At 42.3% G+C, this 17379-nt stretch overlaps 1 protein-coding gene across 1 annotated transcript in view; it reads right to left on the bottom strand.

The window, feature by feature from the left end:
• The window catches only part of CFAP69 (cilia and flagella associated protein 69), a 630939-nt gene that overhangs the window by 435589 nt on the left and 177971 nt on the right, over positions 1–17379 (bottom strand). Inside the window, exon 4 of the mRNA XM_085631353.1 lies at positions 7544–7653. Within this exon, the coding sequence (XP_085487479.1) occupies positions 7544–7653 (110 nt within the window). The remainder of the gene's footprint in view (positions 1–7543; positions 7654–17379) is intronic.

Genomic DNA, 17379 nt, shown 5'->3' on the forward strand with positions numbered 1-17379 from the left:
CATCCGGTTCTGGATAGAAGTCAGTAATTACAATGGGCCTATTCACAAAAGTAATCGGAGATAAAATCCTAACTTTATGACTTTCGGTATTCACAAAGGGCATTTAGGAGTAGTAAAGTTAGGATTCCTAACTTTACTACTCCTAAATGCCCTTTGTGAATACCGAAAGTTGTAAAGTTAGGATTTTGTCTCAGATTACTTTTGTGCATCCGGCCCAAAGTGATTAGTACTGCTGACGGGTGTTAGGGTTACAGGTGACAGCACCACTGGAATGAACCTCAGTAGAGGTTGTGGATTTGCAACCGGGATGGACAGGATCCATGAACGGCTCCGAAGAGCCCAACTATGGCCCAGGGAGAACCAGTCAGCGGAAAACCAGTCAGATCCCTCTTGGATCCATAGCCCTCAAAGGCACTCCAAAGGGGTCTGGGTGCCCAAAAATGAGGTGCATGATCTGATAATTTTTTTTTAAGTTGGATGGGGGTTCGCTCCAGAAAACTCCGGGAGGTACAAAGCAGACCCAGTCTCAGGCTCTATGGGGACAATGTGGGAGTGGGGGCTTCACTTATTGAATCATTCCAGTGCCTACAGTGCTAGACGAAGTCTTGGACATCACCTTCGACTTCTTGGACTTCTTTTTGCAGGACTCACCTGGCAAAGTCCCGCATCCAAACAATGGCTGGTGCAAACATCTCCGAGAGTGGTTCCGGGACCTCCTTTGTGATCTGGAGCGGTGCGGAGTGCTGTGTCGAGCATCCAGAAGCTTCATTGCTCACTCCTGGATGCATGGTCTTGCACTCCGTACAGGCCCTGGAGTCATGATACAGCTCTAAGCACCAAAGGCAAACCAAGTGGGGGCCTGTCACAGATATTTGTCTGTGACAGGCACCACAAGGCTTAAATCCCACAGTTTGTTTTGCAGACGATGCCCCAAAAATATTTGAAAAAAGGCACACTGGTCGAAATGTGGACAAGAGGGTTGAAAAAACCTGTAAAAAAATGACTGACTGACCTCAAACCAGATGGCGTGGAAAAGTAGGAACTTAGAGAATTGAGGTGGTGTGACACCTACCTAGGCAAAACACACGTCAATTCCAGTGCAGACCACACCTATGATGCAGATGCAGAGCACAAAGGGGACTGCTTAGAAACATATCTGGATCCAGTCTGACACCTGGGGAATATTCTTAAGGTAAGGAATTTAGGGATAGAAGTCTCTATCAGATACTGGTGTTCATATAAAATGCTCCAATACCTTAGTGTTGGGTTGGGTTCACACTATTTAAAATGTGGGAAAAAAGAAGAAATAGAACCTCAATCATAGCGTGAGTAGCAGACGGACACTAATTAAGATAAACCAATCTGTACTTGGTTCATGCTCCTCAGAAAGAAAGGAAGTGACACAGTAAGTGACGCCTCGCACGTCCTGCTGAATTTTAAGGCAACAAAGAAGAGTGATAATGATGGCAACAATTGGTATGTAATGGGAGTTTTTTTTTCCGACACAATAGATAGCTAGTCGCCAAGTGACAGCACAGGAATGCTGCCTACAAGCAAGACATACAAATGGAATGATAGATGACATGACATTTAAAAAAAAATCCAAATAACTACATAGAGGCTTTCTTCCTTTGACAGCGGAACTGTCAAAGATGAACATGCATAAGTGAAATTGTGTTTCTTCACATAGAGGTATAGTAAAAACTGTCAAAGAAAATGTTCACTGGGGTCCCCTTTTGAAGACGTGTATGTCGGATAACTGTACGACATATAATAAAGCTTTAGCTGTGTAGCTGAATTCTTCCCAGGTAAGGGTCTTAAGGTGGTATGTTCAGGAAGTTCAATTATCAGTGTGATAGGCTAGGCTAGTATGAAAAGTCTGGTGTTGATATTTTACAAGAAGCTTGGGTGATCATAGATTGAGTCTAAGAATTGAAACCTTCTGGCATTGTGGAATCCTCGTGCCCTTGTGATGAAATTGAATCTGGGAATTTTTAGGAGGGAAACGCAGCTCTTCTGGTGAGCGTGTAAATTGTACGGATATTTTATTGATAACAATGAGATTGAAACTAGTTCTTTTTTATATATGAGGCTGGTGGAGAATTTTGCATAGCGTACCTTTTCCTGTTTTTCTCTTGTTTGCGCGATCCCTCTATCCAAAGCACTCTTGATGAGTTACGGCTCTAATAAGCAGGGGAAGGATGTGGGGGGCAAAAACCATGAGCATGCTGCTACTGCTATAATTGATCTCCCCCCTGCATGTAGCCCATATACCATTGTTTTGGCAGGGGTTCCGGGGGCACAAGGGGAACACACTTACCAGCTAATGAATAAGGTTCTTCACTGGTTATGTAGATATGCCGGTTTTAACCTCGAAGACCACGCTTCGATACTAATGGCCAGGAGGGTAGCATGGATCGGGAAGAGTACTAAAAGACTTCCGGGAGACTGTGTTATTGTCACCGTAAGGCATGCAGGCATGGTTCAGAGTATTATTCAACAGTGCAATGACTACCCAATTAAGACCTTTACCTCTTGCTTACTTCTATAGACCGACGGGCCGCCCTAACTCCATCTCGGGCCCCCCGAGAACGGGTGGTGGGTGGCTGAATGGACAGGTCTATTATGGTAATCGTTTTGCCCCGCTGGAGAGCTTGGAGTCATTAGAGGGTGTAGACTGACTGAGTTCTTGGGTCCTACACCAGTCTTTAACCTCGGCTGACTCATCAAGCCAGATAGGGGTCAATTGTTCAGTCAGTGAAGCTAGTGAAGTAGGAACAAATGCTGGTTTTGGAGTTCGATCCCACAATGCCAGGTTGAAACTTTCTGTTTACAACATGCATGTAGTTATACCAAGCCCCACTGAACATCGGGCACTTAGAGAAGGCGAGAACACATATGAACACAGGGGTATTAACTGTATTTCCTGGAATATAGCGGGATTAACCAGCAAACTACATGACCCACATTGGCTGAGAATGATTAGGAAGTATGACATAATTTGTCTCCAAGAGACTTGGGAAATTGGGCATGACATTTTTTTGGAAGGTTACAAATCTTACCATAGACAAGCAGCAAAATCATCATCTGGGAGGGCCAAGGGAGGTCTGATTGTTTTTGTAAAATTGGGGATGTCAGGCACATGGAGGGATTTGCTGTGAGACTCAGCAGTGACGCAGGGCATCATAATGACCACTCGCGTCATGTGTCTGATTATACTAAATTTTAACAACGCACAATCTAACTTTGAAGGAGGCAACTCGTTCTCTGAGCATAACTCGAGGCTGAGCTCAATACTGGACAAGAATGCAGGTCGAACCGAACTAATCTTGTTGGGAGACTTTAATTGCCATCTGTGCCCAAATTTGATGATCACCAGGGGAGACTGGTCGACATGTCCGGTTCGTAAGGGCCTACATATGGAACACTCGCAGGCAGGTCTAGAACTTACTACTGTTACAAGTTCTTTGGGCTTAGTAAATATAATGGAAACGCTCTCCGTCACTGGAGATAGTCTAATCCCCCCAACTTTTAAAGGGAGGGGTTGTAACTCTTTCATTTTGTTTTTGCCACCCCTTTGTTGGCAAGCAGAATCCTAAACTTTCACATTATTTTTGGCCATTCAGTGATCATAACCCTCTTGTCTTTTTGCTCCCTACTATCGTCCGTGCCACATCGCTGACTAGTCACCTTAAGGCCTCCTACCTCGCAACCACGGGTCAAGGGCGGCGACTAAGATGGGCACAAGTAGATACGGAATTATTTACTTCTTCTCTTTTTAAAGATGGACAGGAGCACATTATGAATTGCTTAGATCCCGCTGTGGGGGGGCTAGAAATAATTACTTCTTTTGAGGCTCTTGCAAATTTGATTAGCGCCCACCTTACTGTTCCTGCGAGGAAATCTAACCCGCCGCAAAATAGATGCGTTTGATGCCTCATGCTCACTTGCTCTAAGGAACCTTAAAATGGTTATGAAAGAATCCCCGCGTGTAAAGGCAAAAGTGGCTGAATGTCGGAAACAGTATAATAGGGTGTTAAAGGAGCGCAAGAGTCAAATTCAGCGCGCGGCCTGGGAAGACTTAACAGAGGCTGCAGAATTACACGATACTACACGCTTCTGGCAGGTGATAAATAGACCCTGCTTTGCAGATCCAAATAAGCCAGACATTTCAACAGTAATTTTACCGGATGATTGGCAGGTGTATTTTAAAGGGCTTTATAACCACCCGACAGATCAAGCGGCCTTTTTGGCCCCAGTAGTCTTTACGGATCCCACACAGTCACTATTTTTCCTAAGCCGTAACAAGGCCCCGGGTCACGACGGTATCCCGCCAGATCTTTATCATAGCAATTTTGAAGTGTGGATCCCGCTTCTGACTAGAGTTTTAAATGCTGCTATCACAAGTAAAATGCCAGCCTCATGGTCCTCAGCAATAATTGTCCCGGTATATAAGAAGGGGGATAGGGACAGTCTTCATTGTTATCGTCCTATTTCGTTAATAGACGCCACCATGAAGGTTTTGGGTGGGGTGATTTTAAACAGACTAGAGGACTGGGCAGAACTTAAGGGGGTGATTACCGACACCCAGTATGGGTTTCGGAAGGGAAAGTCCACAGTGGGCCAATGTCTCAACCTATATTTAATTAGTGCCAAATACACCATAGCCAAAAAGGGATCATTATTTCTGGCCTTTATGGACCTCTCAGCTGCGTTCGATCATGTGAATCGTAGCAAATTGTGGGCACTGCTTGGCGATATGGGGATTGACCCATCACTTATAGGCATACTGCATACTCTTCCCTCTGACACCTCAGCCGCAGTTAGGTACTCGCCAGCGGGGAATCTAACCATAAGTTTTGAATGCTCGAGTGGGGTGCGCCAGGGTTGTATTCTTGCACCTTTTTTATTTGTGTTATATATAAATGGGTTGGACTTCACTCTTAGCAGTATTGCGACAGATGTCCCTAGGATAGGCTCACGTAAAGTTCCTGTCCTATTATACGCAGATGATGCTGTTCTCCTGGCCCGCACTCCCTCTGCACTACAAATTTTAATAGACGGTTTTACAACTTTTATGGCAAACCTGGACATGTCTACTAATCTCACTAAATCATATGTGATGACGGTAGGGGAGAAACCACGAAGACAATAGAACTTTACAATTGGCACACATGTACTAGGAAATGTACCCATGTTCACTTACTTAGGCATAACCTTTGATGTAAAGGTGAATCTTAAAAATCTAATAGACGAAAAATGTCTTAATATGTCCAGGATTACAGGGTCCATCAAGGGATATGCCACACGGCTGGGATACTGGACGCCCGGTCTTATTTTAAAATTGTATAACTCCATCTGTTGTTCAGCGGTTCTATATGGTAGCAAAGTTTGGGGCTTCATAGAAACGTCTAAACTTCAAACTGTGGAAAATAAATATTTGAAAAGCTTGCTGAGAGTTCCGCCTAGTTCACCTACTTTCAGCATACAGGAGGAGTTGGGGGTCAGCTATCTCTCTGACTTGGTGGCCGTCAAACCTCTTCTTTGCTGGCTTAAAATTTGGCTCAATGAAGACTCCGGACTAACAAAATCTGTTTTATTGGACTGCTTGAAACTGGATCATAGCAGCAGAATCCCGTGGCTGCGATACGTCAAAACCACCTCTATGAAGTTGGGACGTGAGGAACTGTACAGTGCACCCGAGATAATTAGGTCCAGCATCAAGGGAAGTATAAAGATCTTGCATTCTAATTTTCTGGTTACCACTCGTGAAAAGGTGGAACTCTTAAAGCGGACTGTGAGAGAACACGCCTTGGTCAAAACAACCACTGGTATAGAACCCTATCTGTCTTTTGTACTTAACCCACATGAAAGATTTTTAATGACTCGTTTTAGATTTGGTCTTATCCATTTTTTATTAGCAGTGCCAGAGGGTTTTACCGATAAACTTAGCGATAAAGGGCCCTGCGGCTACGATTGTAGATCTCTGCAGGATACCCTTCACTTTATATTTTTATGCTCTTTTTATGCTGGGCCAAGGAGACAGTATCTTAAAGATCTGCTAAAGAAACTTAAGTTTAAACATGTAAGGGTGGCATTACTGTTTTTAAAAATGTCTACTGATCACTTCACATTATTTTGTGTTTTAAAAACTTTTTGAAGGCAGCAATGAGATTACGTAAAACTAGAGGAGTTGTATATTAATTATTTGTAATGAACTTGAAGATAGTGTATTGTATTGACTGGTTGGGAGGTTTTTCTTTTAAATGTATTGCTTTTATGATTTAACTTTAAATCGAAATAAAGCTTATTGAAATTGAAAATTGAGTTACGGCTTGGATAATATGTAGGCCAGTGTGCCTCTCTTAAGACATTTAAGTTCTGAAATATTTTACTGATCATTTTAGTGCTTTGAGGGTGTGCTTAAAGGTGTTAGTAAGTTCAGAGAGACATGGTTTCTCCTCAGAACCTAATAACTCTTGAGAAGGACCATTATAAGCAGTTAGACGTTGCCTAAGGAGGGATGGAGGAGGTGGTTGTGATTACTAAATGTTTGAGTGCATCTGCGGCTGGCTTAGCGTACCATAATTTGGCATTTCTAATCAGAGCTATGCCAATGATCTCAGAAAGCAGCAGCACAGTGACAACATTGCTACATTACTATAAGCACAGAAAAGCCTGTCTTCCCTCCGCTCAACATAATACTTATCCCACAATTGCTGGTTGGACAATAGTTGAAGAATGAGAACGAACGTAGTGGATATAGCGAGGGTACTGTTTGTACATTTTATCGAGTCTCTCATTCCAGCTCTTTGAAGGTGTATTAACGTATTCTCGCCATGCTTCCTGTATTGTTTGTTGGGTTTGTTGTCAGCCCCCTGTTTGATAGATTGATTCTTACATCACTATGTAAATATTGTTATGAAGTCATTCCTTTATTTTTGCTGCTTCATTATCTCTCCAATGCTTTTCAGTGGAAATATTTACCATGTTGATCTCCAATTCTTCTGTATTATATTATTTTTTAGCGCCGTTCCATGCTGTTTTCACCATATTGTGTCACTGCGCGGTTCACCGTAACAAGCATGATATGTGTACACTCACCATTGGGTTACTTATGCACACACTGTAATGTAGTGCTGATATAACTACTTACAATAAGAATCTACTTTCTCCTAACAATTTCTTGTGGACTCCCCTTTTTTCAGTTTCTCCCCCATTGATTGTGTCTTTTTTATGTATTTGCCCTCTAAATGACCACCCGTTGAGACATTGTTCCTTGTTTACAGATCTAAAAGGCAAACACATATCTGGGATGACTAGGTTCCTTTGCAGAGGGGCCTACACATAGCGTTTCAGGCATGATTGCTATTTTGGTGTTGAATTCTACTGGTATAAAGCTCTCTCTTTTTGTGTCTGAACAGACGTGCGGGTAAAATCCCATTGGTAAATACTCTTCGTCTGCAGCTACGTCATTCATAACATTTTGATATCTTACTAAGAACAACCAAACACACCATGCAAGATAAATAAATGTACTTACCCACATAATTTAACAATTTCAAATATAGGTTCCACAAACACTTCCTGTTCAACAACTTTTTCTGCACAGATGTTTAGAATTTTGAATAACTGTTCCAAATCCTTGAGAGGCTTATCATAGTCATTAAGTTAAGAAAGCTAGATTGCGAAAATGTAATTTGTTCAAATGGTAATCCAAAAGAAATCTGAATTACAAACTTGTACCATCGTTCTATAATTCCTTATGCGCAAAGCGTTATGTTAGCATCTTTATCAATGGTATAGAGTACTGGACAATACATTTAAGTTTCTAAAATTCTGAGAGCACAAAATATTTTCATGCATTAGTGGTGCTACGGAGGTGTGTTTTTTGGTGTTTGTAAACCTTAATTCTCTTTAAAATTCGTGTTTTGCACTTTTACAACCCTATTATTTGCTAAGGCAACTGTGAAGAGACAGAGCACAGGGAAACCAAAAGCAGTTAAGAAAGTTGATAACCTGTTGTTCACACGACTGACAGTACTGTTCTTTATAATGTTAAAACAATGGACAGAGGCACTATTCCCATTCGGAAACTAGGGAAGTGCCATCATTGGCTGCGAATGCAGAGATGTAGACTGCAAGGGACAGCACACCTCAATACCGTGTTTGCTTTCCCAAATGTGAAGCATTTTTAGATCTTGCTAGTTGTCGAAGATCTATTGTGTAATTAGAGTGGGCTTTGGGTCATCACACTGCTTATTATTTATTGGCCTTCTTCCCCACCTCTCTTGCTTGCTTCGTATTTGATGGTTTTCCTTCTGCACCCTCGGCCTGTCCCTTTTCTGCAGCATAACTTCATTACCATCCTTTTCACTGGATGGATTACATCCTTTGTCAACTCATTTTAGGGAACAACTTTTTTCTTTTTCTTTGAGCACTCCATGGGAGTCCATGTCTTTTCTTGCTCTCCCTTCTTGTACTGTTTACCCCTCACATCCCTGCCCATTGCACTCTGTGTCCATCCATTCTAGTTCGTCCATAACTGCACAGCAACAGGTATATTTTTGCTAGGTTGACTAAAGAGAAGACTTTATAATGCTGCTATTTTTTATTGCCTTTGTTCAACATGAAGCATTAAAGCCGGGGCCACGGCACACAAAGGCAGCATTTATGATGCTGGGGGGCATGGTGCAGCACCGATGTAGCCTGTCTTTGAGACGGAAGAGTGACTGGAAAAAATTATTTTGCCCCAATGGTCAATAAATCTGCTCCCTGGACTGCTGCTGGCACCAACTGGATGAAACATTTATTCCAGTTCCTAGTTCCTTAGAAAATAAATAACAAGTGTTCCCTTTAAATTCTGACTCAGTTAGCTGTTGTGTTCTTTAAAGTGCCTCTAACTAGTCCTCTGTGTTACTTTTAACCTGGATCAACTGTAATAGGCGTTTATAAATTCTCTTCATTGAGAAAACAGAAAAATTAACCATGCTGTTTGAAAATGTTGAATTCAATGTTCAGCTTCAAGATAACTTAAGATAATTGTTTGCTATCTATTCAGTATTTGGATTTGTTTTCTTTTACTTTTAATAATGCTCGACATACATACATTGGCAAAGACAATAGCTTAGCACTCACATTATAAAAGGCGACCTATTGGCTTTGCCAATGCTAGTTTGCAAAAGCAGCCCATGTCCATTAGAGAGACAGGTGCTGCTGTAAAAACATAAGTTTCCTCTTTTAGAAGATATTGGACATAGGCTGTGGTTACCTGGACCACTGTCTGACTGTCTGCTCCCCCCAAAGGCTACTAGTAAAAGATTCCCAAATGGGAAACTGTCCACTGGAACAGTTGCTATTTCTGAATCAATTACCACCCAACTTCGGGGTCCATAAGTGATCAATGGTTTGCAACTGCAACTGTGGTCCCTAGCCACTGATCCATCCCTTTCCAAATCATAAATCTGAGGGGACGCCCTTTTTAAGCCCCTCATATTTGCAACGCAAAAAAGGTAGCTAAAGCCTTTTTACGAGTCAGAATTTTCAGACTCATACACGGCTTTTAGTACAAGACCAAATAACATTTTGGGGTCACCCACCCTGTTATTTTGCAAATTGCAGTGGTTTCATGCATCTGGCTCAAAGCTACTAAACTGACAATAGAGGCATTCAGCTCCGTTTCCAACCATGATATAAATCTTGCCTGAAGCTTGGGGCCCGTTATGAGTCAACCTCCAAGACCATTATTGAGGATCTAGTGGGCAGCATCCAATAAAACACAATTGTTGGACTGTGCAAAGTTGTGTTTCATAGAAATTGATTAGCGAAGCTTTGGATACTTAATAATGGCTCAAGTAAAACATGTAGGGTCAGGATTTTCTAAGATTGGATTTGCAAAAAGCAGTCACATATTGCACACTCAAATGTTGCCAATCCAATCTGATTTGGGAATTGCGACTCACTCCAATTGACCACAATCACAGGAATTTGCGGACTGAAAAGGTCAGTAGGTCACCATGCCCGTGATTTCTATTAAAATGAAGAAAACGTTTTTTGAAAAGCAACCCGTTTCCTTAAAGATTTTTTTCCAAATGTCAGCCTACTCTGCCTAAAACGTTTACCCCAATTCTCAAAGGGTAAGGTGTCCAAGGGAGACCCCTTCGATTCCCTTTTGCAAATTTGTTACCAAGCCAACTTGGGAGTATGTAACTTATCAAAGGTTTTCAACTGGAATTGAAGTCACAACCCACTGATACACATGATACAGAATTGTTATTTGGAAGGAACACCCTTAGCACGCCTCTTCCAAAAGAACCCTGGAAGGTTTCTTGATAGACTGTGAATTGTATCCTGACAAGATAGGATCCAGAACACACTTGCTTAAACGAATAGCTTTCCATGGACTTTAAAAATACTAAACAATTCCACCAAACTGGTGCTGTGCCTGAGATGGCATATGAAGTGGGCATTTAGAGAAAGATAATTACTCAAAAGGAGCCTAATTAGGGCTGCCTTCAAACAGCTACATCTGAGAACTCCCCCTCCCCACCTCTCCTGCAGCTGCTGCCCGACTGCAGGTTGCAGCCACTGCAATACTTAAATTAGATCCTTTGTATAAAGCCACTTATAACAGGTACCATGAAGTATCCTGAGAATGTCTATCTGGTCATTAAACAGGCTGTTTGAATTTTCTGAGTATGTAATATTTATAGTCACAATCACGTCATACTTATCATGATAACCCCTTGAACAACATCACTGGCTGCTAGATACATCACTTTTGTAGACATATCCAGATGAATAGATAACATCTGTCCCAGCCTGAAACAGTTAGTGGGCTTCAGAAAAGTATTGTTACAGTAGAAACTACACTAGATGTTCAATCCCATCTTACATGTGCCATCTATTGGAGGCAGCCTATATAGCTGATATTTCCTAATAAAGCACTCCCATCCACAACTGCCTTTGTCTGCATGGCCCAAAGGAACATGCCATTTAGAAGAAGTTATCTTTCTCAAATCAGACCCTACAATCTAATCAACTTGAGAACAACCTTTACACACCCCAGGTCAGATCTATTTGCATCATGATCATGGTGAGAAATTATTAATGTTAGCTCATTCCAGATACACAGCATTGGATTAATCTAGTAGATGATCCTTAAAAGGACAATTTCCCTTGCTGTTGGTAAGTATTCCAAGGGTGTCAAAAAGTTAAGCTGGGGGTTGCAACATGGCAATTTACTGTGTTGACTGTATAACTCAAAACAATAAAAAGTTTTTTTAGAAAATAAAACATGTTAGCAGCACTGAGTTTATACTCATGAAATTACATTAGATCATCAACTGGGTACTATGAGGGAACATGTGCATTTTCCTCACACTGAGATATGGGATTTAATTTGCTTAAAACAAACCCTCTCTCCATATAGTGTCATTTATCAATGATATATCTGCACTGACTAAATGTGTGGTTGCGGCTAGGACATGTCTTTCAGTATCAGAAACATTATGTGCCGTCTAACCCTGGATTATGCACAAGCTAATTGTGTTTTGCTTTTTAAGCTGTTGGCTCAGTAGCAATCATTATAATGTTGTCAGTGTGAAAATCAAGTGCCTCTTTTTTCATGTCACAGAGTAGCTCTACCTCCAGACTGTGACCAAAGTTGAAAAGTACACAATATTCTAACCCCAGTCAAAATAGACGCACAGGAAAAGGAATTTGTTCTCTTTTTAGACATACTTGAATTCAAAGAACTGCTCAACTTTGAGATACTATTGAAATTCAAGCAGTTCTTTCTGTCCGGGTCCGGAATTGTTAGTCCAGGAAGTATAGACTAAAATGATGGCTACTAAGTCCTTGGCCTTCACATCGAAATGTTCACACATGTCTTTGTTGTAGGTGTAACCTATGGCGATAGCATCCACGAGTAAGCATGGTTTATTCAAGAAGGTGACCAAGGAGACTAAGAAGGATGGCATCTGGCGAAGTGGAAGCACGTACCACACAAATCAGAGAAAATACTTCTATACATTTCAAAGGCCATTCTATTCTAGCCTATGTTACTGTTCCGCTAACTGTATAGTGGTCTCTACATGACCAGGAGGCTTTTTTATGAGTACATACCCTGCAACCTCCAAAAGCAAACAACTCCAATGCTTCTGGAAAAAAAAGCTTAGCCTTGGTCAGACACAATATGTCTTTCAGGAAAATAAACTTGGAAGAAGAATACTAACGAAGGAGGGCTGGGGCAAATGCAAGGCAACACAATTATAGTGCTGTTTTGCAATAAACAGAGTGCTCTGTGACTGAATGACTCTCCGACAGAGCCATAAATAATAGAGAAGAATCTGTCAGGACACATGGAGCCAATGGATTTCACCAAACAGTGGGAAACAGAGTTAAATCAAGACCTAACACTAAGCTGCTGCATTTTAAATCGTCTCTAAATGTCTGATAAGATCGAGGTAATATTACAACCTATAAAAAGGCCCTTTGACGGTCTGCTAGAATAAACATAATTTTGTTCACAGTCTGTAAAGGAGGTACATGTGAATTTGGTTATTTGGGGATTAAATTGTCAACGTACAATACAAAATAAAGCCATGGTTTTTAGGTCGAGCCTTCACAGCCCTTGCGCTGTCAGGCGATCTGTTGTAAGTACTCTGTGGGGTTCTGACTCCTCCTACGCCTTGGATTGGCTTTTGTGTGTGTCGTTTCAAAATAGTAGCCTGCAAAAGGCTAATGGTGGGTGAATGTCCCTCCTTTTTTGAATAGTTCACTCCCACAGAGTATTGCCGGGGGACCGGCCAGCGGAGCGCACGGTGGCTGGTGCGGCAGGACCCACGCCTGGATCCCACAGCTAACCTCCACCCCATCCATTAGGTCCACCCCCTCCCCGGCCTCTCTACCGGCTGCGCACCTTTCTTATTTGTTCTTTTTTGGCATCTCCCCGTCTTCCCAAATTGTCATGTTTTTCTCTGGATGCACCTGCTTGCCCCCTTCTCGCTCACCTTTGTACACATGAAGTAGTGGTGCACCATCTTTTTCTTTTTACGTTTCACTTCCTGTCTCTGTCCCCTCCTAACAAGGACAGAGAATTCCCCTCATGCGCTCTTTATTCAGAAGAGAAGCACGTCTCTTCTGAATAAATAATTACAACACCATAAATCATTGGCTAAATCAAATCGAAACCCCCGTTCTGTGAAATCATAGCAGTAGGCATGAGTAAACCTCTTTGAAAAAGTGCAAGAAAGGTTTGGAAGATGTATAAGCATGAAAATGGTGGTCATTAAATTGGATGTACAGCTGCACGACGGATTCTCTGGGAAGTGCTTTCATTGTACGTTCCTTTTCAAGTCTTGCCTAATTGACAGCCCAGGCTGTCTCATTACGAAATACCTGCTATGGACATACAGAGAATTTAAGTGGGCTTGAGTCCCCAAATGGGTATCTTTGGTTCGCTTTCCCGTCACTCTCTCTCTTTATATTTTGTTAAATTTTTTACATTGATGAGGGCACAGCAATATTCTGAACAAACACATTTTGCAAACATTATGACAAAACAAACATTGACAAATCCAAAAGGCAGCCACTTACAGACCTGCTGACTTTGCCAACGCGTGTATCTTGTAGTAAGAACTCGATGAAGAGAGCATGTGAGTTTCTCCCTAGCGTGCCTCGTTCACCCCTGCTCCGTGTTGTTACCTTCTTTATGGGCTCCCCTCCGTGTTGCTTTCTCTCGTGTCTGCTTTTCCTCTACTAGCCTCATTTGACTTTATTTGTGTTGCATGCCCCTGACACCCACTCCAGATTTCTCGTTTGCCCTCTCACCCACCGCCTACACCCAAAAGGGGGAGGCCGCGCAAAGCGCCGTTTTTTTTCCCCTTAGGGCATGATGCTGCACAGCCACCCTATTGGTTTTGCCAATACTTGTTTATGCTTGCATTGTTTCCCATTTTCTTGCTCAATTAGTAGTACGATTTTGCCCCTATATTATGTTTGTAATACATCCATGTAATGGTTTTCTAGACAGCTCAGCCACAGGAACTCTGGCCCCATTATTAGTATTGAGAGATAGCTCCGATGTATCACATAGCGTAGCCATTGCTTCATCCAATATGATGCTAATATGATGCTACCCAAGATGCTCACAAAAAGCAACAACCAACATGCCAATACTGATGATTCTTTCCTCAATTATTTATGTGGGCACAAGTAAATGACTATGTGACCCAGAAACGTTTGTTTTAATGTACTTTATTATATTTCTATAAGAAAAGTTTTTTTGTTCTTTCTTTTTTTATCAACTGTGCAATTTTCAATATAAATCTTCATAAACACCACAACCTAAACTTAGAAAGACACTTGTGCCACAACATCATCAATTTTATTTCAATGATTAGTTTCTATAGGAAAACTATATTGAAATAGAGTTGAAAAAACCCCAGCCATTTGTGCCAATGTTTTCACCTGGAACCCCTTCTAAGTATAGCAGCTTTTTGAAAGCAATATACCATTATGTACGCTGGGCCCTTCTGGTTGTAGTGATATATAGGACTTGTAGGTTCACCAAGAACCAGGGGTACCCAGAACCAATAACTGAGCTGCGCTTTGCAATGGTTTTTCATTGCGTACCTGGTATATAGCAGCAATTCATTTGGTGAAAAATAGGTAACATAGACACCTATGTATTTCTGAAATGGGAACAAAAAAAACTAGTTACTTACCTGTACACTATGGTTTTCCAGTATTATCTTTCATAGATTCACATGCTTGTATCTTCCCCGTCGTCATGGTGGGAGTCTCACGGTAACAGAATGACCACAGCAGTATGAGAAAAACTGCATAGCAAAATCCCATAGGGAATCATCTTATTTGGTAACCAAATCTCATCATTATGTGGTCCAAGACTCAGCCAATCGGCTGCTAGCCCTGCCCTCACACTCCCCAGCAGAGCCTTCCTGCCTCAGATTTCCAGCCCCGAGTGCGAGACTAAAACACTGCTAGAGACAATGAGGTTCTGCCTGAGAAATGGGGAGGTGGGCGGGCTGCATGTGAATCTATGAAAGATAATACTGGAGAACCATAGTGTACAGGTAAGTAACTAGTTTTTTCTCCAGTATTGAATCTTTCATAGATTCACATGCTTGTATCAGAATAGTAAGCAGTACTTATCCCAAACTGCATTTCCAGGCTAGAACCCCCACTAAACGTGGGCTCTGCTCTTTTGGATAGAATGTTAACATACATTGCAGTATTTGAAAAATTTGCGTAAATATACATATATCTGTACATACATACATCGTTGTAATCCATGAAAAATACCTTAATGAAATAGGTGCCGTAGAACTGCTTGTCCCACTGCTGCATCCTTTCTCCACGCTGCGTCCAGACAATAATGTCTAGTAAAGGTGTGCGCATTCTTCCATGTCGCAGCTCTACAAATGTCTGGCAATGGCACCCCTGCAAATAGGGCCGTAGAAGTTGCCATCTTCCTCGTGGAGTGCGCACGTACTTTGGTTTGCAAAGGTTTTCCAGCTTCGGCATGACACAAGGATATTGCTGACGATATACACCTTGAGATACTAGATCTAGAAAGTGCCACCCCTTTCCTGGGGCCAGCAAAGGCTACGAAAAGCTGATTTGTCTTTCTGAATGATTGGGTCTTGTCGATATAGAATTTGAGACATCGTTTAATGTCTAAAGAGTGCAATGCTCTTTCTGCCGCTGTTGACGGGTCTTTAAAGAATGTAGGCAAAACTATTGGTTCATTCAGATGAAAACTGGAAGGGACTTTAGGAATAAATTTGGGATTCGTCCTGAGAATCACTCTGTCCTGCCTGAATTGTAGGAATGGTTCTGCGATCGAGAACGCTTGAATCTCGCTGACCCTTCTTGCCGATGTGAGCGCTAACAATAACGCTGTCTTCCATGAGACAAATTGTAATTCTGCCTTATGGATTGGCTCGAAGGGCGGTTTCATCAACTGTGTAAGAACTGTATTCAGCTGCCAAGGAACAACTGGTCTTTGAACAGGAGGGGACATTCTGAAGAGCCCTCTGAGGAATTCCTTAATAACTCTCTGGGACCAAAGAGAGGGCTGATCAGGCATTCTTGTGTACCTTGAAATCGCGGCTAGGTGTACTTTTATGGACATATGAGACAGTCCAGATTTTGCCAATGTCAGTAGATTTGGGAGAATCTGATCAGAAGAGACCTGAAATGGATGCAATTTGTTAGATGCACACCACTGACAGAACCTTTTCCATTTCGCCACATATGTTTTGTTTGTGGAGACTGCCCGGGATCGTGATAGAATGTCTCTGCAGTCCTGGGGGATCTTTAACAGGCGGAATTCATGCTCGTGAGGTTCCATGCTGACAAGCTGAGCGATTTCAAATTTGGATGCAGTATCTGTCCGTTGTTCATCGTTATCAGATCCTGCACTAATGGGAACTGTATCCTGGGTGTCATTGAGAGGCTGATCAATTCGGAGAACCACGCTTGTCTCGGCCACGCTGGTGCAATCAGAATCAGATGGCACGGCTCTGATTTCATTTTCCTTAAGACTTTCAGTATGAGAGGAAAGGGGGGAAAGGCATACGCAAACATTCCTGTCCAGCACATCTGTAGCGCATTGCCCCACGATCCCTTCTGTGGAAACCTGCTTGCAAAGTTTTTGCATTTCGAATTGTGGCGGTCCGCGAAAAAGTCTAGCCTTGGCGTGCCCCATACCTTGAAAACTCTGGAAAGGTGCTTCCGATGTAGTTCCCACTCGTGAGAGATTTCGGGAGATCTGCTCAGAATATCCGCTCTTGTGTTGTCCACTCCTGCAACATGTTGCACCTGCAGCGAGATGTTGTGAGCTAGAAGCCATTTCCAAATGTCTTGTGCTTCCTTTGACAGAAGTTTCGACCTTGTGCCCCCTTGTTTTAGCAGGTAAAACATAGACGTGGAGCTGTCCGTTTTCACCAGAACCGTAGATCCGCAAATTCTGGGTAGAAAAGCCTTGAGTCCCAAGAACACGGCCCTCAGCTCTAGCAAGTTGATGTGGAGCTGCGTTTCGGCCTTTGACCAGTGGCCCTGAATTTCGAGCTCCTGGAGATGCGCTCCCCAACCCTGAAGAGAAGCATCCGTCATCATCACGAAATTGTAGACATGTGATTCGAAAGTCAGTCCTTCCGCTAAATGATCCCTGATCTTCCACCATGACAGGGCGTCTCTGATCTGAGGAGTGATTACTATCCGATCCTCGAAGGATCCCTGCGACTGAAGCCATTGCTCGTCTAGCAGTTCTTGTATAGGCCTCATGCGGAACCTGCAATTTGGGAGTAGGGGAATACTAGAGGACATCATTCCCAACAATGACTTGTAGAT

Source organism: Triturus cristatus, chromosome 10 (genome assembly GCF_964204655.1).
Source record: "Triturus cristatus chromosome 10, aTriCri1.1, whole genome shotgun sequence".
NCBI classification, from domain to species: domain Eukaryota; kingdom Metazoa; phylum Chordata; class Amphibia; order Caudata; family Salamandridae; genus Triturus; species Triturus cristatus.